We start from the raw sequence: 25,432 nt of genomic DNA on the forward strand, positions 1-25,432 counted from the left end.
GGGAGTGGGGGGAACCAAAAAGGAAAATCACAGACTCTGTGCAGGAGAACATGTTAAGGAACAAGAGAGAAGTCGTTACCAACAGCACAGCCCTGAGATTCTACCAGTACTGGGGGGTTTAAAAATATAACAAAACCCAAGGCTGCTGGGACTGCTTCCTGCATTGCACACGAGAGGATATGATGGAAATGAGGCCACTGACTGGGGGGCCCAGGCCAATGTGTGGCCCCAAAACGATGGTAAAAGCTGCTGCTTGCAGAAAGCCTCGCTCCTAATACACTGCGAGGTTTTCTTGGCTCCCAGAGATTATGTAATATGTTCTTGCCTGCTGCTGCTGCTGCTGCTGCTGACTCATATTTTCCAAAATATATCTGGGAAGGAAAACATTAAAACACATGTGTTTTAATGCATAGGTTTCCCTGGCCATGTCCAGAGCGACCCAAAGGGAGATGCAGCACTGCCTGCACACGTGTGTACATGTGTGTGCTCTGACATGTGTGGGGAGGAGGGACAGGGACAGCCTGGCAGCTGCTGGAAAACAGAGATTAAAGCAGCACTGCTTTCTGGGGCAAAGCACACAACTCTACCACAGTGCAGGAGGGACCAGGGAAGCCAGGGAGGGAGATAGCAAAGGGAGAAGCACGGAGCACACGCTGCCGACCACCTCCAGCCAAACCTGGGCTCTGGGGACCAGACTCATACTGAGCTTCAAATCAGCTGGGAAAATGGGCTTTGTGGCAGCTGGGGCCACGGTGACAATCTGCAAATGGCACTGGGCTGAGAGGGACATCAGGGCTGGCCTCAGCATGTGGCTCAGCAGCACCCACCCCTGCAGAGGGGTGCTGGGGGCAGCAGGGCCAGTGCTCCCTGAATTCCATAAATCTACAGTCTGGCTCCTGTTAATGCCTGGGAACACACTTCCCAGGCTCTGGGTGTGCACTGAAGAAGCCAGGCTTCTCCTGGCTGAACATTTCTAATTCTAAGGCAGCCCGTTAGTCTTAAGCAAATTTGTTCCCAGCCTGCAGGTTTGGGAGGCTTAGCTCCTCTGCTGCATGCCTGGGTGCACTTCTAATTCCTTAGGAAAGACTTTTTGACAATTCTGCAAAACTCTCAGTATCCAGGAGCTTGGATCGATCTGCTGCTGGGCATTGGAACAGAAATCCATCTCCCCTGGACCAGAGGAGACTGAAAATCTATCCAGATGTCAGCCCCTGATCACCACATCACGGCAGAAGCCTCGCACCGACGACAGCCCGGTTTCATGCGCTGCCTGCTCCTTGTGCCTGTGTGCTCGGGCAAAAGCAGGGGACAATTCCCCACCCAGGGACAGGTGACAGTGCCCTTGTAGCCCTTCTCACCTTACACACATCTCTGGAGAGGGAAGAGCCCCTCTCCTTCAGCCCCGTATCAATCCTCATGCCCATACAAGGGCTCTGTTGATATTCCCTGCCTTACGCAGCCAGCACCAGAGTTAAGACCATTCTATTTTAACACCTGAAACTTCATCAGAGCCAACTGCTCTTTCTTGTTTTAGAGCAACTTGAAAATGTTTCATCTGCATTCAAAACTGGTTCTATAATTGCTACTTTTTAACTTAATTCTCCTAGAACTTCACAAAGGAGCAAACATCCAGCGTGCCTAAAAGGCTTTGGAATAAACCTTAAAAACAAACATTAAAGATTGATCACGCTTTCTCAAGATTATACTAAAACTGACTGAAGCTCAACTAGATAAGGAAAGAGAGTTGCATTAAATTAATCAGCACCTTATCAAGCCAGGAAGAAAGAACTGTAGATAACAAGCCTTCCCTAAATTTGGTATCAGAACAGAAACTTCAGTGCACGACGTACTGAGAGAACCTTGTCAGATTTACTGAACACAATACAGAAGAGTGGAGCAGCAGAAATAGCAGGGGAATGAGGTCCACAGAAATGCTTTGAAAAAACCCTGTTTTCTGGTAATGCCAGCAAGAGCTGATGCTTTTGTCAAATGGAACGATTTAATTTGAAAACACTTTTCCCTAGATATGCCCAGCGAATTAACCTGCTCCTACTGGGGTAGAAGACGGATCCTTAGGGGATTGCTGTGCACTCCTGTTTGTGTAGCTGAGACCAGACTGCATTTGCCCGATGACAAGGGAACAGTTCCTACACAATTCTGTCCCTTTTGCTTTCCAAGCCCTCAGAGCTGGGCTGATTCCTCTCCCGGCATCTCCCGGTGTGAGCTGCAGCCACTCTCACAGCTCTGAGCTCCCGTGCAGGGGCTCAGAAGCCCCAAAACTGGCACCAGCAGCAGCTTAACCCTTTGGAAACTTCGGGGCAAACATCCCGAGTCCCGGGGGTGAACAAACCCAGCCAGCAGCACCCAGGGGTTTTGCCGGATGCCTGGCGAAGCTGCGGGCTCTCTGCGGCACAGGGCAGGGCATCCCTGTAAACCAGATACTGTCCTCAGCATTCCAGGGCGACAGGAGGGGAGCAGGGCTGGGGACAGAGGCCCTGGCAGGGAGCAGGACAGCCAGGCTCGCTGCTTCCCCAAGCAGGAGCAGCGGGAAGGACACTCCAGCCTCAGCTCCCGGCAAAGCGCAGAGCCCCGGGCGCGCCGGGCAGCGGCAGCCTCGCTCCAGAAGGACAGGAGGACACCGGAGCACACACGGCTCAAGTCACCACTGTGACCAGCCTAGAAATCCACTTGGGGCGTTATCCAGGGACAAAAAATTGGGGCGTTATGCAGGGACAAAAAGGGGAAACAAAGAGCCGGGCTGCTCTAACCGGGGTGACCTGCTCTGCCTCCCTGGCAGCCAGGGCACGCTGCCGGCTGTCCCCAGCAGCCACAAGGGTCAGTGCCCGCCCTGCCCATCCCGGACAGCTCCTGGAGGAGGGCAAGGGGCAGGGGAACAGCTCATCCCTAGAGAACAGGGATTCATCCATCCCTGGGAACAGCTCATCCCTGGAGACTGAGCCCAGCCCGGCGAGCAGGGCGGGCTCAGCGCGATGCAGCCGAAAATAGCCCCACGCCGGCTGCCAGCAGCCCATACGTTGTGTTATATATGTCTCAGCTGATGCAAAGGAAGGGGCAGGCACTGAGCCACATGGCCCTTCACATGGGCACGGCCACACTCGGCTGCTCCCGGCTCCAAAATGCCCCAAACGCAGCCTCAGCCACAATGCCCGGCACCAGCCTGGCCCCCGACACTGCCCCACAGCAAGGGCTGCAGGAAAACGCACAACCCAGACCCCAAACACGGCGCCACACAGCCTCCCCACTGGCGAGCCCTGCATCCTGCTCCAGATCCCAGCCCCACTAACCCCCATCCCAAAATGTGCCACTCTGAACCACCCCGTGCCTCAGTTTCCCCAGCTCTGTGATAGCACAAGGGGTAGCTGCCCAAAGCAGCACACTCCTATGAAATTATATCCCTGTGGATAAACTAGAGTCAGTTGAGATCCAGAGCTAATTCTTTAAATCCTTGCACGCACGCACTCCCCTCATCCCCCAAAATTCTCTTTAATTCAGGTGGTGAAGCTTTCAGGCTGCCCAACACAGTCCCCACCAGCACAGCTCTGGAGGCCTCCTGCCCACCATCAAGGTGGTGTTTCTGACAATGCCAGAGTAATTCCCAGGAAAACCAGGAATAAGGAGCAGATGCCACATGGCCTTTTGCTGGTTAGAGCCACCCCAGCCGTCTGTCGTGCTTGCAGATTAAGACTCATTTCCACCCAGAAAAGAAATTCAACCACAACTAATAAAATAAAGACAATAAATCACAGTTCCTCCAGCAGCTCTTCCTCCAGGAGCATCTATTTTTAGTGGGAAGCATCAATCACCACAGCTCGTGCTGCCTACAACAGCTCCAACAGGCAGAACCCAGGCAGGCAGAGCTGGGCCAACATGGGCACACACACGTTCCCCACCTGCACAGCCAGAAAGGGACACACAGAACAACATCAGGCATGGCTACACCCCAGCACTGCGTGATATTCCTCTATCCCAGATGGAAAAGAGAAGCCACAAGGCAACAAAGGAACAAAGGAAAGCGCCCAAGGCCACACAGTACATCAGTGGCAAAGCCAGGAGCTGGCAGAACTATCCTCTGCCAGCCCTGGAACCCCTGCACAAGCACCCTCCTCAAACAGGACAATTCTTACACAATTATTAACATTTGGGAGTTCTCCTCAAGCTTCCCAACTTCTCCTCATTGGAGCCTCCGCAGCTCAGAGACAAATCCTTGAGTTTTACCCAACTATCCCTCCCAAGGTTTCACTGGGAGAGACACACTGAGCACACTGTCACACCCAGCTGAGAAAACGCACAGAGGAAATGGAACACACAGGGAGAGATCATCATTCCAACACGGAGCACACGGACACACATGCAGGCAGGCACAGCACACAGACAAACCCAGCTGAACACACAAACCAAGCACCACAACAAAATGAAATGACAACACAGACAGGGGTTCTAGTCACAAATTCAAACTAAAGCAACCAAAAAAAAAAAACCAAAAAAAACCAAAACCCAAAACCAACAAAACAAAACAACTAAAAAAATAAAAAAACCCAACCAAAAAACTTACATGGATTTTTGGCAATTTTCCTTCAGACATTATACACAGCAGCTGGGCTGTGTACTGAATACCTGATCCAAAAAGAAATATAACCACATTATGCAAACAGATGGGGGCAGGAGTCAGGTGAACATGCAGCTCTTAATAACAGTCATCTACGGGCTGAGAAAGCACCTCTGCATCCCCACAGAAGGGCTGGCATCGGGGCAGATCTTCACTCCCTCCCCAGCCAACGCCAGGGCTGTGCTGCTGCCATCCCGGGGGAAAAGCCAAATGGCAGGACAGGGCAGAGCCACCGCGTCACAGAGCTCGGAGCTGTCCCATCCCCTCCAACTTGTCATGTGAGGTTTTAAACAGAGGTGGGAAATAGCCAGGGTGGGGGAGGAAGCCTTTCGAAACCCGAAGGGAAAGCGCTTTATCTGCCTTAAAGACAGAGCTTTAGAAGCGCCGTGCAGGCAGGACAAGCCGGGATCATCCCGACTCTTAAGCTCTCAGGGAAGCACCCGGAGAGGGGCACATCCCCCTTCCCCTGCCGAGGAGGTGCCTGAATCTTTAAGACGGCGGATTGCTGCTCGGGAGAAATGGACTTTTTATGGACTGTGGGAAACGGGGTTGCTATGATACAGGCAGAGGCATTTTCATGAATCCTGTGGCAAATAACATTGAATCCTGCTTAAGCAGACAACAGCAAGGCAGGTCTCCCATCACCCAGCCTCAGCAAACACAGCAGAAGCACCGAAAGAGATTACATGCATCACAAATATGCTTTCTGCAGACAAATTTGTATTTTTTTCCTTTGGGGACATATTTTTCAGAGGGTCAGCACTTTGATTCCTTTAAAGGAATGATCTCTGTGCCTCATCCCCGGGTCTGAGCATCCCCACAAAGGTGAAGAAACCCGGGGGAGTCACAGGGCTGAAGCACCCCCAGGGACCCGAGAGTGACCCCAATGGTCCCACAGAGCTCTGGGACACAGAAAGCTCCAATCCCAGAGAATTTCACAGCAAGCAAATGCCACCCAGAGCACTGCAGGCACAGCCCCTTAGGGGCACAGGGATCCAGTGGGGACTGGCAGCAATGTCACCCCAGAAAGCTCCCGGTGCTCACCGTGGGCTGAGCCGCTGTGCCCAGCTCAGCAGAACAGAGGGGCTCCTGCACCCCTGGAAATGCCAAACTGCAGCTGCCAAAATACAAAACTGGGGCTGGGGCAGGGCTGGAGAGGTGGTCACTGAGGCCTGGGGTGGGAGACAGAGACCAAGCTAAACAAGCAGCAAGCCCAGCCCTCGTTCACTCTTTCACCTCTCGCTTCCTCTCTTTTCCCCCAAAATTCCATCAGGAAGCCCGAGATAACGAGAACAGTGCTGCTACAATAACAAAGTTTGCTGCTGCCAACTTTCCTATTGCTCTGCATTAACTTTCCTTCTTTAACTCCACCAGCCTTCACGAGGATAAAAGGCAAAAAGTTGTAATAAAATCACAGGAATTCTCCCAAGCAAGCAGGTTCTGTGACGGGAAGAACTCGGCTCCCGGCGCTCCCTCCCAGCAGCTGAGCGTGCACAACCCCTCATCCTCCCCATGCAGCCCCAGCACAGCCCCAGGGATGGAACCACAGGGGCACTGCAGAAGGAGCCATGGGGCATGGCAAGAACATCCAGCACCCAACACACACCATTCCCAAATATCTCCCCAGGAGTACAAGCTCTGGATCAAGGAATGCGCCCAGGAAACTGCAGCAGGCACTGGGCATTCCTTGTAGAAATCATATTGAAAGGTAAACCTTAGTGCCAGAGAGCCCTGAGAAAACAAACATTCAGGCACAGCCACGGCCCATTGTAACTCGCTGGTCAGTTTTGGGGTTGGGTTTTTGCTCATTTTTCCAGCCTTTCTCCTCCAAATCCCTTTGTCGCTCAAGGCTGTTCCCCTGAAAGGATGATTTTGGCCGCTGTTTGATCAATTCCCTCTCCATGGTGATCTCAGCTCATTTATTACCTTTCCAGGAGATTCTGCAACCTATAAAACTAATGACACAGAATGGCCAACAGGCAAATAGAGCAAATTTGAGCTGTTTAACAACCCAAACCATCGTCAGCATCAATTTCATTCACTCGTTTTTTTTAGGGAAGAAGATTGACTCAGTCTCCTGTGAAGTGAAGCAGGTACCTCCTGCAGATAGCTACAAGTGAAGAGGGTGAACGGAGCCAGCAGGCACCAGAGCATCTTCCTGGGCTTGGATCCTTGGCTCCTGCCTTTCCTCCCCACTAAAACAGGCTCCTGCCCCACAACACCTTTGGGGACGATTGTTCCCACCCTGGGACTCAGGGAAAAATTTTTCTCTTTTATTTAGTGCTAAAAGCACTTTGGAAGTGCCAAATTTGCAGGATTTAACTGCGTTTCCAATCATGCCACCATGGAAAAGCCATCGGCTCCCGAGCCCTGCTCAGCATTTAACTCCCAGCACACAAACCCCCACTGGGAAATAACTCCATCTCTCCATCTGTAACCTCCAGCTTTGTCTTTATCTATCAGTTACATGATTATTTTTTTTTCAGAGGACATCAAATAAATAACAGACAGCTGGAATAAGCATGAACTAATTAAATTATCAAGGCAATAAAATTCCAGTGACCATCAGCAAAGAAAAAAACATTTTCAAACTGATATTTTTTGTTTGTTTTAAGCAATTCTGATTTTTCTGGAGGGTGAAATAATATATTTTTAAAATCCTGAAGACCTCTAACAGAACCACAGAACAGAGATATATTTTCCAGAGAAAAAGGCATTACTCTTTCCAGACATTCCCTTCGTATTCTCTCCAAACTTCTCGTGCTGCCACTGGAGCCCCCAGCCAGCCTTGCTCCCAAGCTGTAAACATTGCAATTTCGGGCTAGAAGCACCTCTAACTGCTGGACACCTTTCCAGCAAGCCCATAATACACAACTTAGCACTTCATTTTCCAGAAAATCAATGTAAATAAAGTCACGAGAAGCAACCCATCTCAAAAGCTTGTTATCCTTGAGGTGGGCAAAGATTTTTCTTAGATACATTCCCCAAAATTTTATAAACACACACACACATGAAAAAAAGAAAAGCAAGCCAAAATCAGATCTCTAGAAAATCAAAGCAAAACCCAACCCCTCTGTATCTGTTGCTTTAGCAAAGAAAAACAAAGCTTGTATTTCCCTTTCTCCCTTTGATCTTTCCTTCCCAATTTGCAGAGACAGAAACCACGTACAACCAGAATAAAAACCCAGCAGGTTATGTTTTGGTGCCTCTCACATCTCTAAAGAAAGGAGCTGGGTTACATCAGTGTGGACATAGAATTTGGAGGCTTTGGGGCTGAATCTTCAGAAATCAAATCAGATCATCAAAGCAACACAGATAAATACAGTAAGTAGAATTTTTTTTTTTTTTTGGTGGCTGAATGTTATTTTAGCAAAGATTTAATCCTTTAATAGGATTTCTCAAACACCACCCTCCACCCCTAAAAAATGCCCACAGCTCGATTCCGTTGCACACAGCAGCACCTCTCACCTGGCACCTACATGGTTACTCTCACAGACATTGCACATTAACTGCTTGCTAGAAATCGCACACAAAATGACTTATTATTAACTTGAGCCTCTATTTCAAAGGAAAGCAAAACAACACAGCCAGTGCTCACCACAGACAGATCATTTCCACTCTGCTGCTGCCTAAAGAAGCACAGCTCTGTCTCGCTAGCACAGAACCACGGAGCACTGGATCGCTATTATTATTTATCACATTTAAAACCCCGGCAAAAGCAGCTACACTTACAGGCATACTTAAAAGACAAGACATGACAAAAGATTTAGGGAGAGATAATAATACCAACGTCATACATATCACAGCGAGGCCATGTTGAAGCTCAACGCGTTTCCCCCCTCAGTAAGAAATCTCTCTCTCTCTTTCTCTCTCTCTCTCGCCTTTCTCTCTCTCTCTCTCCCGCTCGTGCTCTCTTGTTGAATTGCTAGTGGTAGTAGTAGCCCCCAACAGCTCAGGAGAAAAAATCCATTTAACGAGTGCCCAGGAAGAACATGAGTATGACATTCACAAGCAATAGCACCACAATCACTGCAAAAACGACCACCGTTTGAACATCCAAGGTCATGGTGCAATGCAGAACACTGTAGTGTTCGAGGTGTGGGGCTGGCAGATTTGGAGAAGTCAACCTCTGCTCTGTAAGACTGTCCATACATCCACCATGCTAGAATAGAGGAGAAAACTGTTCCTGGTTTTGGGTTGGTTCGTAATGCTTTGTGCTCTGCCTTTAGTTTCTCCCCTATCTGCTGTCTCTAGCTCATTCTGAGCCCGCTAAGTGAAGCATCATCACAACCAGTGAGCACTCGGGATGCAAAATCCTTCCTTTAGGAAAAGAGCGAGCGCTGTCTGCAAGCTTCTCTCTCTGTCTCGTCCCCCCTCTCTCTCCGGGTCTCTCTCTCGCTGGCTGGCTCGCTTTTTAATTCGTCAAGCCAGTGCAGATACGGAGCCCGTGTGAGTGTGACAGCTCTGCAAGCTGCTGCGGCTGCATCCCTCGGAGCGAGGCGGACCCTGGCGCATACTAATCAGCTCCAGTGACCAGGCAGCGACGGCATCCTGGCTGTCACTCAAACGCAGAAGGAAGCGCTGGCTCCATAAATACGCGAGGCTTCCGCCCGCCGTGACAGCGAGCGCCACGCAGCCGCGGCTCTGCCCCGCGCTCCCGGCGCGCCGCGGATGCTCCGGCCCGGCGGCTCCCAGGCGGTTCCGAGGCGGCTCCGAGGCGGCTCCGAGGCGGCTCCCAGCGCTCCGAGCCGCGCACATCCCGCTCCGCACCGCCCCGGGATGCGGCTGCCCTGGAAGCTGCCCTGGAAAACACAGCCCCGAGCCCACTCGGAACGGGGAGGGGAGATGGAGCAAACCGGCTAAAATAACAAAAAGGCAACTCATGGTAACCTGGGAATTCGCTGTGAGCCTGAAATGTGGGAGTTGGGTAGGGGGAATCACGGTTTAGCTCTGTGCAATCGTTCTCCCATCACGAATCCTGTAACCTCTCCCCTCAGCACTGTGCTGGCTGTCTCCAGCTAAGAGTTAAACTGAATTCTGACTCTACAGACAGAGATCTATAAAGGGAGGGAGGACAGATGGAGGACCTTTATTCCTTCTGCAGCAGCCAGAAATGCTCATTCCTACATTAAAATCACACACACACACTCAGGGTTTATGGTCCAGGTGCCAGGTGCTATATCCCAAACCCCAATCTGAGCTCCCAGAACCAGCAGGTACCTCAGAGAGGCATCACAACGCACACAGACCACATACACTCAGCTGGAAAAAGCAAATGATTTTCCAGACAAAGACAAATATAGAAATGCTGCCAATGCATATGCATAATGCACTAAAATGTGCATCCGGGGGCTGAGCACGGCACCTTCCAGGAAAGCTGCGCCTCCGAACGCTCCCACGCAGACACGAGGCCAACAGGCACCGCACAGCACCTGGTCTGTTCTCCCGCAGCAAACGGGGAGAGCTGGGCAGCACTTTCATGTCTAAACCTGGCCAGCTTCATGCTTCAACCCCACCACCAAGGGCAGCCTGTCTTGCAGTGTCCTCCCTGGGGAAGGGGCAGGGCCAGGGGACGATGCTCCTGCCCCAGCTCACCATCCTCCAAAAATTTGAGAGATCCCAGGGGAATGTCCCATGGCCTCTCCCTTTATTCAAATAAAGCCAGAAGGGACTCCTCTGTCTCCTTTTTGGACATAAACCTCTGGTGCTTGTTGATTAATTTTCGCAACAGCACCAACACCAAACCCAGCTGTTTAATGCAAAGCTTGCTTTCATTTTCTTTCTTTGCCAAGAGGGCTCCCTCAAAACCAGGAGGGTCCTGTATCCACCCCAAACACTGTCAAAGGAGAGACCATGTCAGGACTGGGTCTTCACAGGGCCTCCCTCGATGGCCTCCACTCAGACCCACAGGTTTGTGCCAGACCAGCACTCAGCCAGCACCATCCTGCTCATTTCTGACCAGCTCTGGAGCCCGTGCAGGCTGTGATGTGTTTGCAGATACAGCGGCTGGCCTGTGTTGAGCAGCATTAGAAGCAACAACAGTTCAGGTTCCTTAGGTGGTTTATTTTGGGTGATAAGTGCCAGCCAGAGGCTCCCCCCAGCATCTGAGGCCCCTGCTCCATCCAGGCAGGGAGTTTCTCGTTCAGGAGGGCAGTGAAAAGCCCTTTTTCACCTGTAAAATCACAGGAAGCTGCTTTAGAGCTGCCCCAGGCTGCCCCGTTAGCACACATGCCAGGCTGGATCCAGGTGATGGATCTGCCTCACCCCCAGCTTCCAAACCTGCATTTTCTATCAAGGATCCATTTTTAGGATAGCCAGTCTGTCTGATGTAATTTTAGACTAATCAGAATAGCAAACATAGAATGATTTGGGTTGGAAGGGACCTCGGAGATTGTTTTGTTCCAACACGTAATAGATGTGGAATATTTATTATTATTGCTACCATCCTTTCCCAAAACAACACAGGCAATTTTCCAAACCATAAACCTGAACTTACGAAAACAGCCAGGAAATTCCAGTTTCAATCTCAGAAGCAGCAACGACTTCCCCAAAACATACAACCAGCCTGAATTCAGAGGGATTTTATGGCCACTTTATCTTTTCCTCTAAACTGCAGCGAGCACAGAGGCAGCCTGGGTGTGGAGCCCAGAGGAAATGTTAGAAGCAGCCCGGTGGGGATGTTTTGCTGGTCCACACCCCCCCAGGGCCTGGGCACCCTCAGCAAGCACAGCCCATCCCTGGCTCTGCCTCCCGGAGGTGCCAGCGAGGTTTCAAGGCAGAAGCTCTGTAGGGATCCAGGGGAGCCAGAGCAGGGCAGGGGGAGCAGCAGAGGCTGGGAACCCTCCAGAACAAAGGTGCACACCTCACACATGCTCACTGAGCACTTCCGGAGCCCAACGGGAGGGATTCACTGCCAGCACCGAGCCTGGCAGCGCTGGGCTGGCATTCTGTGAGAGCTGAGCCACTCAGAGCGCGGGGGAGGGCAGGGATTACAAACACAGCCACAGAGCCAGCCCCTCCTGGGCTGCCGGCCCCAAACCCCACCACGGGAGGCTGTGGGGACCCCACTGCTGTGCTGCCTGCCCTGGGGCGCAGCCGGGGGATGCTGCAGCCCGGGGGATGCTGCAGCCCAGGGATGCTGCATCCGGGAGGCTCAGCCACAGCATCCCCTTCCCCAGGTCCAGCACCCCCTAAAAGATCAGGCAGGAAAGCCCCGGGTGCCTCCCCTCATCCAGGGACAGGTTTGGGGCTCCGGAGGAGGCTCTGTGTGTGTAACAGCAGCACAAACAGATTTACTGCAGAGAAGCTTCTATTTAAATTATATTCGCAGTATTCCCAACAGTACTTGCTGCTTTATATAATTTCCCATGCCTTCTGCGTGCACTAAATGTTAATTTCACTACGAAAATGGATAGTACCTTCTCTTAGAAGCCTTCCTGATAAAGCACACCTACACAGCAGGGGTTTATATAAAACCACGGTGAAGTTGAACTTCATAGAATTCTTTCTGGGAAGTTTGGTGTAAGGTTCTGTACAGAGCGAAAGGAGGAAGGGGAAGATTTGTATCAGTTACATAAACCACACATCCCTCAGTGCACGGAACACGCTACAGGAGCCCTGGGGAGCACAGTTGGTGATGCAGGACCAGCCAGGGCTTGTGCTGGACCAGAAAGGAGGGAAGGAGGGTGGAATTTCAGCACCTCCGGGAGGGACAGCAGCGGGGAAGGAGCCGGGGCTCCGCTCACATCACACCCATCCCGCTTTGTACCCGCACCCAAGTGATGGACACGGAACAGGACAGGTAATCCCGGACACCCGAGCAACAAACAGAGGGGCCCTACACTGACACTAATTACAAGACTGGAATTCTGGAGCAAGCCAAGGAAACGGATGATGCCAAATCCTCCCGTGCAGAACGCGCCGGGCTCAGCCTTGTGACCACGTCTCCCTCCAATGGATGTCTCCAGTAATCAGCACATCCCATTCCAGGCTCGGCAAACACAGCAGCCAGGATCTGGGGCTGCAATGCTGACAGCTCCTGCACTCCCCGAGCAAGGACAGCCCCCAGGTCCCCACACCATGAGGTGCCAGGACAGTGCAGGGGCGTGGGGCTGTGCGCGGTGTCAGCTCCAATTCCCTGTCCTGCTGTCAATCCCTCCCCCAGCTCCAGTTCCCTGTCCTGCTGTCAACCCCCCCCCCCCTGCCCCACCCACCCCCCCCCGCTGTCAATCCCTGCACAGAGTAACAACCTCCACTCTGGGACAGGCAGAGTGGAGTAACTTATTTTAGATGCCTAACCTTGGAAGAAGAAACTCAGACTGAAGATTGTGTCATGATTACAAAGGAAGATCGTGTTTTCATTATGTTGTGTTTCCTACTGTTAAAACTAACTGAAGCCTGACATGAAGAAATGTAAAACCACAAACACAAAATAAATCAGACAGACTCCTCAGAGGCAGTCTGGAGAGTTAGATGCTCCTGTGGCAGGGGCTTGTGCCCTGCTGGGTTTCCTTTAGACTGGTCAGGGCTCTAGTCCGTCATGAACAATTCCAGTTGAATGTGAGGAGCAGAGTTCTGTCCCAACATACCAGCTCCACCTTCTATTAACTAAGAAAATGAGCCACTAAACTCTTAACCTTAATTAACCAGAGAATTCTGCCCATGCCACTGTAGGAAGTGGTGTGGCAGGGCTCTGGGATGGGACAGGAGGAGCCCAAATCTGCTGCCCTCTGGCCAAAGGAGCTAGGTCTCAGTGAACTGGGGGAAATTTCACACAACACAGTATGGCTCCTGATTCTGAGCAGGAATAAAACTGGTCTGGATGGATGAAACCCATGGCCAAGGGGAAAACACTGCTGGTGACTGTCAGCCCTGAACTGCTTCAGCTCCTTTGTGCTCCCACCTGGAGCACAAGCCCCACGCCAGAGCTTTGGGGCACCATGAGGGAAGTTTAAACTTTTCACCTGAATTAATCCTGCCCCCAAGAAGGAACAGGCATCCGTGGTACCCAGGGATGTGGGACACCTGCTCCTCCATTCCCAGGGATGTGGGGGCACCTGCTCGGTGGGTCTCCTTTTTAGCCTCCATTCCCAGTGTCCCACACGGTGGGTGCTCCTCCATTCCCAGTGTCCCACACTGGGTGCTCACAAACGCTGCTGTGACACTGGACATCAGGGGGTGACTCACAGACTCCAGCAGAGATTATAAGAAAACCATTAAATTTTTTTTTTTCCTAAATCTAGGCAGGAATTAAGCTCGGGGTTTCAGAGATTAAAGGCCAGTGAGATTATGATTTGCTGTGTCCAAAAAGGAGGATTTCCTTAAGCTGGGAGTTGCCTCTTTTTCCTTTCTCTTCCCAGAATGCCTGACAGAGCCCTCTTTCCATCCTGGGCCAGATGGGAGGCACCAGCCTGTGAGCTGCAGAGCTGCTGCAAAGGCAGATTTTTTCCTCAGGAATCTCCATAATCTTTTATGTTTATGGAATGGTTTCATGGGAAGCTTTAAAAAGCCCCAAACATCTAAAATTCCTTACCCATACTGCAAAATGGAGCAATACTTCTAGAGACCTGGGCCTGATTTTGGCTGTGAAAAATCAACTTTCCAGGCACCCACAGTTCCTTGCCTGCCCACTCCATCCCTCAGATGAAGAGCTTCCTCACTGTCCACATGAACTTCGATCTTTCTTCCAGTAATTTCCTCTTTCTGAAGGACTGCATAAACTGAGAGCCAGCAAAGCAGCAAACTGAGAGAGAAGGTGGACATGGGAGAGAGCAGGGAAGGACCACATGAAGCAAGATGCCCTTGTGGCAAGGCCAGGAGTGCTGGAAAGAGAAGAAATTAAGTTCCTAAGCCCACTTCTGCACTGTTCAGAGCACACAGGGCACTGCTGGAGGCTGAATTCAGCTGCACCTGCATGACCACCTGGCCAAGAGCTGCACAAAGCTCAGAGGCCGTGGGGAAGGACCTGAGCATCTCCTGGTCACTAGTCCAAGCATTCCATGAAAAAAACCCACAAGAATTCCACCCAAAGATGGGGAGCAGCTGAGCCACAGCAGAGATGTCTCCCTGGAACCAGTGCCACAGCTCCTGGGACACTACACAGACCCTGCTGAAATGGCACAGAGAGCCTGTCAGGGGGGGCTGAGTCCATTGTGCTCCTCTGGATTGCACTGAGAGCAACAAATCTTCTATTTTTAAGTTGACTTGAACTTAAAGCATTAAGACAGGCTAAAATCTCCTGCCCCTGGCAATGGTGTTGGAGTGCTTTCTGCTCTCTTTGCATCTACTGCACACTCCAGCCTGCACTCCAGAAGCATCTTCAGATTCCCAGTGGTGAAAAAGAAAATAAAACCCCCTCAAATCCAACAGAAATCAGATGTGGTAACACCCATTACCCTGGTCACAGAGAAAGACTTCAGGGGCTGAGCAAGTTCTGTTTAAAAGGACCCATCCAATTCTGATGCTCAACCTTATGTAAGCTCTCCTTGTCTGAAAAAACCTCAGCCTCTGGCCTAAAGGAACACAGAGACCTTTACTCCTTAATTTCATTTCTCAACTTTTGGGCTCACTGTTGAGCCTGGAAAAAGGTAAAAAAAGCAAAGCCCAAAGTGCAGAAAAATGCAAGCCAGGTCCCTTCCTTGGGGGAAGACAAGTGCTCCCTCCAGGCACTCTGACATTCAATTGCAGAATCCTCACATCAGCACATGTCTGGGCAAAGTGCTGTGTGGAAAAAAAAATATTACATGCTAGAAAACTAAATTCTGAATTCTGAATTCAGGGTCAGTGTCACCCAGAGAAATTCAGCTGCACAGGCACAGGGAAACTCTTTGGCATGAAAATCAAAGGGTGCATTTCAGCACCTGCAAGGGAATGAGGAGGAAAAGCAGTCAGCCAGAGCTCCCTGCAGCCTCCTCACCCCCCTCCTGTGACACTTGGCTCTGGCTTCCCTGGGCTTCTCCTTGTCAAGACACTGAGAAAAGGAAAAACCATCTCATTAAGAAGCTGACCCATAGGTCTCATGTTCTTCATACAAATTAACCCAGAGAATTGGATGTGTTTCATATAAATCGTTTTCTCCCCCTCTCTCTGCCTCCCAAAAAAAGGAGAGGGAACAGCCTATTGAATCTGGCACTCTTTTAATGAAGAAAACACTGCAAGCCAACCTAATGAAGTAGGAATTCCAGATGGATGGCAGTAGGTGTATGAATAGAACATAGTGCACTCATTTTTATCAGCAATATCAGCATTAAAAAAGAACTTTAGAGCCTTTCTCTACTTTTTTTTTCCTTTCTCCAAGCAATGCAGGTGAATGCCAGGAGGCTCCATTCCCTCTCCCAGCTCAGTGGGACTCCTTGCAGTGACTGAGCACAGGCTGCTGCCTTCCAGGAACGGCCAGCGCTGCCCTCCTGCAGTTTGTGACAATGTGTGACAGCCCAGGGGACAGTGGCTGTGCCAGAGGGATCCTGGCTGTGAGGGATCACAGGGACAATGCCCCCTGTGTGGGACACAGCTGCACACACAGGCACAGGAAGGTGCCTGGTGCTGTGCTGGCACAAGCAGCACACGGGCAGCTCTGTGCTGGGGATCAGCAGCACCAAGGGGAAAATCCAGGGGGATGGAGCTGAGGTTTGCTGTGCTGCCTGGAACACAGCCCTGCAGGAGTGGTGAGCGCTTCAGGTGCTGCCTGAAACAACCAGGCAGAGAAGGTGTGGTGCAATTCACTGTGTGCCCAGCGTTATCCTGGGTCACACCCAAGGAATTCTGCAGCGTGGCAGAACGGGCAGGAAGGGGCTGGGATCCCCTCTGAACACACTTCTGTACAAGAGCACAACTCCTTGGCTTCAGTGGGAGTCACCAGAGCTCCAGTCAAGGAATTCTTAACTTCTCATCCAGACTAAGCTGGAGATGCCACAGCCTGAGCCTGCACTCTTGCCTTTGCCAGACACAGCACTCGGCCAGTCCCTACCAATACTCACCTCTCCTCTCCCTGCCCATATTACATAATAAGCATCTTTATTTTTTTTTTATAAGTTGTCTTTTCATAACAATAGAAACTATTGGAGCTCGAGATAACTTGATGAATTTTTCCTATTATCTAAGAGCTTAGTCACTCAGGGAATTAGTCATGTTCAAAATAACAGCCAGGCTCAAAGAGATTCAGAGCAACCATTCCAGAGCAGAAGCAGCTAATGTCATAAATACATTAAGATGTCAGCTTGAAGCATTTCAGCGATTTTTCAAGAAGTGTTCAAAAAAGAAAAACCCTTTGATGAGATAGAAGGAAATCAGGTTCTCAGCAGTTAAAAACCGTTGTGGTTTGCAAAGGCTGCGGTGCTCGAACACAAACCCTGAGCAGGAGGGACAGATGGACATGGTGACCACATGGGGTGTGTGGCTTCCCAGCAAGCACAGCCTGCTCAGAGCTCCATGAAATCCTGCTTCCTATGCCTATGGCACCCTCCCAGGGTTTTCCAGACATCCCTGATGTATGTCAAGAGACAGAGGAGTTACTGGTGTGTCCCTTATCCAGCAGGTGGGACCTCCATGGAAATGGAGCCAGGCCTCCTCCCAGCCCCTCCTGGGACTGACACAAGGACAATCACCAGCATGGAGCACGGATTTATCAAACATTTTTATTTACCACAGCATCAGCTCCTTATTAACCTGGACATTTGGCATAGCAGCACTAGCAGGAGGCTGGAACTGAAAGCAGCCCCAAAGTGGGAGAGAAATGGAAAAGTGAACAGCAACTATGTAAGAAAAATCCCACAAAGAAATGCATTTGGGGGGATGGACTTGGGGCTTTGGGGGCTCCATGGCCCTGCAGCATCCATGGAATTCTCCACTCCATGCAGAGCTCAGGCAAGCCAAGCACCAACCTGACAGGAGACCTGGATGAATGGGAACAAACTCCCAAATGTCCCACTCTGCTGGAAAAACCCTCCCTGCTGAGGCCACAGGGCATGGAGAGCAGGCAGCATCCTCTGCAGGACACCCACAGCACTCAGGAGCTTGCCTGGGACTGCTCCAGCAGCAGCCAGCACTCCCTGCTCCCTTTGATCTCTGCAGGAAAACTGCTCTGGGCCTCTTCAGTCCCATTTTTCCCTAAGGCCTGGATATCACAAGCTCCTCTTTCCATCCTGCCCTGGCCTGGCAGCTCTCCACCAGCTGCTTTTGCTTATCCAAACTTTCAAAACTGAAAGTCAAACCCAAATTGCTTTTTTCTACTTCTCTTTTCCAGACTTCACATTGAGATTTTTAGGATTGTGGAGTGCAAAGAGTACTTTGTGCTTCCAATACCCTGTGATTTTCAGACTGACAAGTGGAAAGGAATCAGTGAGGAAAAATGCTGCTGACCTGCCCCACTCGGGCATCTCCATCACTTGCAGCTTTTGGCCCTTTGATTCACTGAATTCATTTTCACCATATTTTGGGTTGTGATGATTTACAACAAGAGTTTTATTTTTTGCTCATGAGAGAAATGGAAAATATCAACAGCAGCTTGATTTTAACTATTTCAACAACAGGCAGTGTAAAAATATCACTATTTATGGCTGTGAAAGAAAAAAGCTGGGACTGCACCTATTGAAGGTGATGGCTGCACTCACCAAGACTTTCACAGACACAACACTAAACCCAAAAGGAGATCCTTTGTGAGGAAGCACCATGGAAGATTCACACTTGTGTTACTTGCAATACAGTCAAAAACTTGGGAAAAAACTCTGCCCTTGTCAGATAAAAAACTATTCCAGAAGAGGCTGAATTTTGTCCTGATTTAATCCAACTCATTTGATTACCATACTGGATCAATACCCTCTGAAGAATGCCAGACCAAATAATCATTGCACTCACACACTGCTCAGATGTGCAGATTGATTCTCATCACTACCAATGACAATTAGTTGCATTTTTCTAGATTAGGAACAGATACTAGAGAGTTTAGCAACGTGGTACCAGTGAAGCATGGAAAACACCCCCGTGGGATGCCAGCATAATTAGCAAAAGATTAATTGTATAAAAAATGGGAAGCAGCACATGCAAAGGAGGGAAAAAAGAAGCTCCAACAGCTTAATATTATTATAGCTTGAATATAGCTAGAATAATAGCTTGGGTTTAGGGGCTGATTTGGAAAAAAAAAACACCTGCCACAAGAACAAAAGGTACTATCACTTGTAAAGCATTAGTGACATGCTTCTTAAAGATGAGTAACTCTGAAAGGGAGCAGATCTGAGTCTTGAACCCAAGCTGAGAACGACAGAAAACAGCATTTTGAATAAATCAGTGCTGTGCAGAATTTGGGAGAAACCAGGCTAAAATCCAGGTTTCCACCAATGTGCCTGAGCAGAACGAAGTCCAGGGATGCTGCCAGAATAAATGTGTATTGCTGGTCTTCAGGAGTACAGAGAAAATAATACTGGAGTAAAAAAGACAGCTGAAAAACCATAACAGAGACTCAATGCCCATGGAAATGGGTTCAGTGATGCTCAGGATGAAAGGCTGAGGTTCTGCACTGCATGGGAGGCTGTGTGAACAGAGCAGCCAACCTTCACTCAGGAGCAGAGCTGGCTGATAGTTCCACAGTACATTTCAGCCAGCACACTGAGGTGATAATATTCCCACTCAATTACTAAAATGCAGCTACTCCTGGTGTGGAACAACTCACTTGTTTAGCACAGTCCACCAAATGATCAACATCTGAAGTACTAAAATTTCAAATAACTTATCAGTGGGGACAGCAAGGGAAATCTGCATTGGAGGGAATACTGCTATCCACACTAGCACTTGGCCAGCACACCTGGACCAACACATCTTGTCTTGCTAAAGGAGCAGAACTTGTAGGGACCAAGTGTTGGCAGGACCTTGGCTTTAGGTGCTCCCAGTATCCCTGTGCTCCAAGGGCAGGAGCCCTGAACCCTCAGGAAAACAGACTCCTCACCACCAGGGACTGCAAACATCTTCACTGCATTTATCTTATTTGGTTCAGTTTTACTTCGCTGCTTTGAAATAATTTTTTTATTGTCAGATATCTGGAGATATGTGGAGTATCTCCAAACACTGCTGAGGCTGCTGAACTGCTGTATAAAATACAGAAACCACAGCTCTCTTACTTTTCCCTTGTTAGAAGGAGCAATATTGGGGAATTCCTGCTACAAAATCAACTAATGGAGTTTTACTTTCCTCAAAAATATCTTTTATTACACCCTACAGTAACCACTGTAATTTCTCTCGAAGAGAAAGCAAAGATTAGACTAATGAGAACAGAATAACACAGCCGGCAGCACGGAAGGGATCTGGGAAGATGAGAGGGCAAGAAGGCGTCAAGTCCTGCGCTGGGGCAATTAGGAAAGCACTTTGTCCTGCAGCATGCCAGCCCATCCCCAGCGGGGCTCAGCAGCCGCCGGGGAGAAGGGGGAAAGGGAGGCGAGAGCCCCATCCAGCTTCCAGGCACCACTTTTATCCCTGACACGGGGCAGAGAGGGGCACAGTGCGGGACAAGGAGGACAGAGGAAGGACTCCCATCCCTCCGGGTACTCCGAAGGTGGAAGGCGGCAGCAAAGTCCCCGAGGTGCTGCTGGGTGGCAGAAAAGCCTTACACAGCACCCCAAACAAACGCGTTGTGGTGCAGGCTGCTGCCTACACTGCACACAGCACGGCCAGCACCGCCGGAGCCCTGCGGGAGCACAAACCCCCCGGGCCGTGTGTGTGAGGAGCGCGGAGGGCAGCAGGGAACGGGCAGCGACCCCTCCCGAAGGCTCCCCGCAGGCAGCAGCATCTGCCGGTGCCCCCGGAGCCGGAACGCGGGGGCTGAGCCGGGTGACGCCAGCTCGGCCTGAGCCCTGAGCCCTGTGCCCGAGCCGGGAGCAGCCTCAGGGATGGCCGAGCCGGAGCAGCCCTCAGGGATGGCCGAGCCGGGAGCAGCACGGAAAGAGCCGGGAAGGGCAAATCCAGCAGCACCTGCAAAGCCCAGCCCCGCACGGAGCCGTGCGGGAAATGCCAGTGCAAAGGCGGGCTGGGGCGGGAGGAGCATCTCCGAACACCCGCATCGCTTCCCGGGGAAGTTTCTCACTGGGCTGGGGGAACTTCCCCGCTTCCCCCCGGCCACGCAGCCCTCGGAGCCGCCTCGGCTCGGCTCGGATCGGCTGGGCTCGGCTCGCAGGGCGGCAGGAGCTGCCTTGGCGGCTGTGCCGAGCCGGAGGAGTGTCTGTGTCTGCCAGGCTGCTGCAGGCGCGCCCAGGCTCCGCACGCCGGGCTCCCCCCGCACCGCAACTCATCATCGGGCGGAGGGGCACGGTGACAGGTCCCGGCTGCCCCGGGCAGCAGCCAGCCCTGTGCCGGCACTCCTCTCCTCCAGTGCTCTCCCACCGCACACCCCACACGCCGGGGAACCGGGCAAACCCTCTGCTCCCCGCCCGAACCCACCGGCTCGCCCTACGGAACCCCCTCCCACGCCCCGAGGCATGCCCACCCCCCTTCCTTCCTTTCAATTCCTTCTTTTGCTCGGCAGTTTGGGAATGCAGAGTCTATAAAATGGCTACAGAGTGATCAATGGTTTCAAGGACAGGGAGTAAAGGAGGAGTCAGGAGATAGGACGGAGGTTCATTTCCCTGTCAAAGTACTGCAATAAGAGGAAAAGAGAAAGACATAGCTACCTGAACTCACCATTCCTGTTCCATCCCTTAGCCACTGCATCTTGCTTCTGATGATGTCCTTATTATCAGGGAGGGGAAGGGAAAAAAAAATCCCTACTGCCTGGCGAGAGCTGGCAGGAAAAAAAAGAAGCCCCCCACCCCCACCCTAGCCTGGAGCTTTCAGTCAGCCATCCCTCAGCCCGGCAATCCCGTGCCTGTCAGGAGCACGTTATTAGCAGCCTCCTCACTACCTGGGATTGTGCTTATTTATTTCAGTCACGGACCGAGGGATTTGAGGGGAGGGGGATGTCCTTTTTTTTTTTTTTTCCCTGCCGTGCTTTGAAACTCTGCAGGAGGGGAGGGGAGTGGAAGGGAGGGGAGGGAGGGGGGAGCGATGCGAACTTGGGGAGGGTCCCCGCAGGCACCCGGTGCCCCGGGCACGCCGTGCCCTCCTGCCGGGGCCGGTCACCCTCGCCCCCAGCGCTGCAGGACGCCGGCTCTGCAGAGCCAGCACATGCTCCACGCTCAGCAAGGGCTGGGGATTTTGCTGACGTTCAAAGGGCAGCAGGTTCTCATTCTGCTCTGCACATGAACAAGGATGAGTCCCCTTCCCAGTGACAGCAAAGCTCCCGGCCCAGCCCAGCGCTGCACCTGCCCGGGATGATGCTCCCCCAGCACCGGCGCCCTGCTCCCCTCTCCGCCTGTTCATCCCCTGCCTGCTGCCCCGGATTTCCCCCACTTTCTGGCCACAGCTGCACAGTTAAGAAAGCAAACACACTCGCTAAGCGTTGCTCATCGATCCGGCCACCCACCACGTCAAGGGAGAGGAGCCGGCGGTGTCTGGCGCTGGTTAGAAGAGGCGGCGGCAGCATATGGGATGTGTAGAGCCAACTGGGAACGGGGCTGAATCCTGGCGGATCCTCCAGCCGGGACACGCACGTCGACATGGTCCTGCCCATGCTGGGACAGCACACGGGGCTGCCAGCACCTGGCCGGGGCTGCCAGCACCTGGCCAAGGCCGCTCACGGCGCTGGTGGCGCAGCCCCCGCCACCATCCCGGGGCTCGGTGCCCACAGGAAGGGGCAGCCCGCAGAAGGACTGACACACCCCTGAGGACAGGAAAATGCCCCACCAATATTCCCAAAATCCCCTCTTTGGCGGCTGAGTCTGCAGGGACAGGAGAGGGCAGGTAGGAACCCTGGAGACAACGTGGGGAATGGCTGGCAGCGTGTTCTGGGCACAGGCAGGACTCTGGGGACACTGGACAGGCTGGATCCACGCACAGGATATGCTGTGAAATCTGTGCAGGAGCTCCAATCTCCTCACTTACAGCTGCAGAGGATTTAGGGTTGTGTTTGCAAGGGTTTTTTCTCCACGCCTCAAGGGCAGAAGGGCATTTGGATCTCCCGCTCCTGGCCTCTGGAGGAGTCAACATTTTTCCTGCAGCTGGAGATTTTGAGTCAGGGAACAACACGCAGCTCCTCGTGACTGCCACTTTCTGCTGGTCCTGTGCCACTCAGCAGGATCAGGGCTTAGGTGTCTTCACTTATTTATTGAAATGGGACAGACCAGAAGTGCAGGCAGGACTGAAGGGACGCTGCCCAGCATCTCTGCACTGCTGGGGCCCCACACAGCCTGCTCCAGTTCCATCAAGCCATATCCCATCACCTTTTGCACAGGCACTGACAGCCATCATTATTCCCAGAGATGGCTGACAAAAGGAGAAGTCAGGAGGCAAATGCTTATAGCTGTCCAAACTTTGGAATTCTGCCTAAGTTTCCAGTGATAGAAACACCAGGCAAGTTATTACACCCACAGGAGGGCTCTGGTTGGAAAATCCCACCTCTGACAGCCACTCTGGAGTGTGTTGTCAGTCAGGGTCCTCTCTGGGGAGAGCCCCATCTCCTGCAGCAGGTGATGGCCACGGCTTTGTGCAGCCCTGGAATGCAGATCTCACAGGTACCTCACCTGTTCAGGATGTCAGGCACAGCCAGCACAGCCTCACCAACTGATTCAAAACCTGCAAGGCCTGGGAGAGCTGGGACAGCAGAACTGACTGACAGACAGACAGACATCCTGAGTGGACATTGCTTCCCTCAGAAACTTGCACTGAAAACAGAGCAATGATCAGGTTATCTCTAAGTGAAGGAAATATTAAATGAGATCTGCACTGTTGTTACCACACACACAGAGAATACAAGAGTGACCCTCTTAAGCACAAGACCAGCATTAAACCATGCACTGCATCATCCCAGTAACTCCACTGACTTAGGTCAAAGTTGCACCCTGGCAGTGCCAAGGGAAGGGGATTTGTCTGGCACATCTCACCCTGCGGCTCTAACTGGGAGTGTGGATCTGGATGAGGAGGAGGGCAATTTCTGTGGAGGACTGTTACACACGAGCAGAATGATCCCAGTTTCTCTCCTCCTGCCAGCTGTTGACCAGACCTGTCAATAAGGCTCCAATTCCACTGTTTCACTGCCTATGCCTTGTTTACACCAAGCTGGTTTGAGAAGCAAACCAAGAGTTGCCAGGTTAGTTCTTGCTCCCTGCAAAGGTGCTGAAAGGCAAGAATGCCCCAAGATCAGCCAAATCTCTGAACGGGCAGCAGGCTGCACACAATCCCATCCTGTCCAGAGCGCTGGGGCAGCCATTCTCTCTGGCACAGGGAATCTCAGAGAGAACCCAGCTGCATTTCCCTGCCAAGAAAATGCACCTCTGCTGCCTCATTGTCAATGCAAAGTGCTCTGCAGGCAGCCAGCAGGCAGGGGACCAAGCCTAGAGTCCCTGCCAGAGCAGGGGGAGCAGGGAAAAGCCACCTGTGAGCTTCTTCTGGGTCCTGTGCAGGCCCAGGAGCTGGGCTCTGATGATCCCTGTGGGCTCCTTCCAGCCCAGGATATTCTGTGACTCTCTGATTCTCCACTTTCCCACACTGGAATAAAGCATCTTCCAGGGAAGGGCAGCACGTGCTGGCTCCTGTGCCAGGTGTGCCAGGGGATGCTGCAGCCCAGCACACCCCAGACATGGAATATTCCCAGGCACACCCTGAGCTGGGTGTGAGTCACAGAGCACTGTGGGATTGTGCCACAGGCACTGCTCTGGTAGGAAAACCCGCAGTGCCCAGAGGGAAACAGAGGCAGCTTCCAGTGTGTGCTGCTTGGGCACTGCAGGCTCCTGCCCTGGCATTTAGCCTGCAAACAAATGGGATTTGTACCACCTGTGTGAGCACATCCCACTGGGGAGGCAGGGACCAGGCTTTGCTCAGGTGGTTTGTCTGGGGGATCGCTCCAGAGGAAACCCCCAGGAAGAACTCCAGGATTGCTCATCAATAACAAAATGTCCCAGTCAGACTCAGCAGAGCTGTGGTCTGGTCATACTTGACCCATCACAGCCTTCAAAAATTTCTCTCTCTCTCTCCAGAATAAGGACCAAAATCAGCTGGTGTGCCCCAGTCCAGTCTGGAGTCTCCTTGTGACTGCCAATGACACCAATAATGGGCAGGAACCTCCCAGGGGAGCAGAGGAGTGAAGGCAGGGAAGAAAGGGACAGTGAATACCTCTGCAGTAGCAGTGACGGCCTAAATTACCAGATTAATGCCACTTTTCCATGTGGAATTTATTTTCTCCTCATTCCCTGCAGCTGGAGAGCCACTCCAAAGCCAAGCTGGGTATGAGCAGGGGGACACAGTATCACATCACAGTGAAACAGCAAAAATAACCTCCATCCCTGTGCCTCATCCAGCACATCTGGAGTCATGGAAATGGCACGCAGGGGACTTCACCAACATTCCCACTGCAATCCAATCTCCAATCCAATCCTCCCAGAAGCCACCCTGCTCTCCCACCATTAGTTACAGTATTGCAGGGCAGCTTTGGGAGCAGAGCCCTGGTTTGAGACACCCAGAACACAGCCCTGGGATCCCAAACATGAAGGTTCCTTTTCCTGCAGTCTGTGAGAGCAGCACTGCAGGATTTCACCTGCCTCTCCTCTTTTCTTCCTGCTATTGTGTTACCACATCACCACTGCAATCTCCTTCAGATCTTCAAGGCCTTCCTTCCTTAATCCCACTGGAAGAGTTTTGCTCTAAACCCCTCCCTGGATGTGAGAACTTCTGCCAAAATGCTTTTTCCTCCACCCTGCTGCTGTTTTCATGAGGGGATTTCCCTTCTTTTGCTTT

At 51.8% G+C, this 25,432-nt stretch overlaps 1 protein-coding gene across 7 annotated transcripts in view; it reads right to left on the reverse strand.

The window, feature by feature from the left end:
- Nucleotides 1-25,432, reverse strand: part of ARHGEF9 (Cdc42 guanine nucleotide exchange factor 9) — a 207,146-nt gene that overhangs the window by 104,540 nt on the left and 77,174 nt on the right. The window contains exon 1 of one of the 7 annotated variants that reach the window (XM_030967644.1): nt 21,277-21,391. The exons of 3 other annotated variants lie outside the window; for them this stretch is intronic. Coding sequence is in view for 2 of the 4 variants with exons in the window: in XM_030967640.1 (XP_030823500.1) it covers nt 4,574-4,603 (30 nt within the window). In the remaining 2 variants the exon portion in view is untranslated. Of the gene's footprint in view, nt 1-4,573; nt 4,688-8,413; nt 9,104-21,276; nt 21,392-25,432 lie in introns of those variants that run through there. 3 more of the 7 variants (XM_030967642.1, XM_030967641.1, XM_030967640.1) reach the window with 3 other exon arrangements.

Source organism: Camarhynchus parvulus, chromosome 4A (genome assembly GCF_901933205.1).
Source record: "Camarhynchus parvulus chromosome 4A, STF_HiC, whole genome shotgun sequence".
Lineage (NCBI taxonomy): Eukaryota > Metazoa > Chordata > Aves > Passeriformes > Thraupidae > Camarhynchus > Camarhynchus parvulus.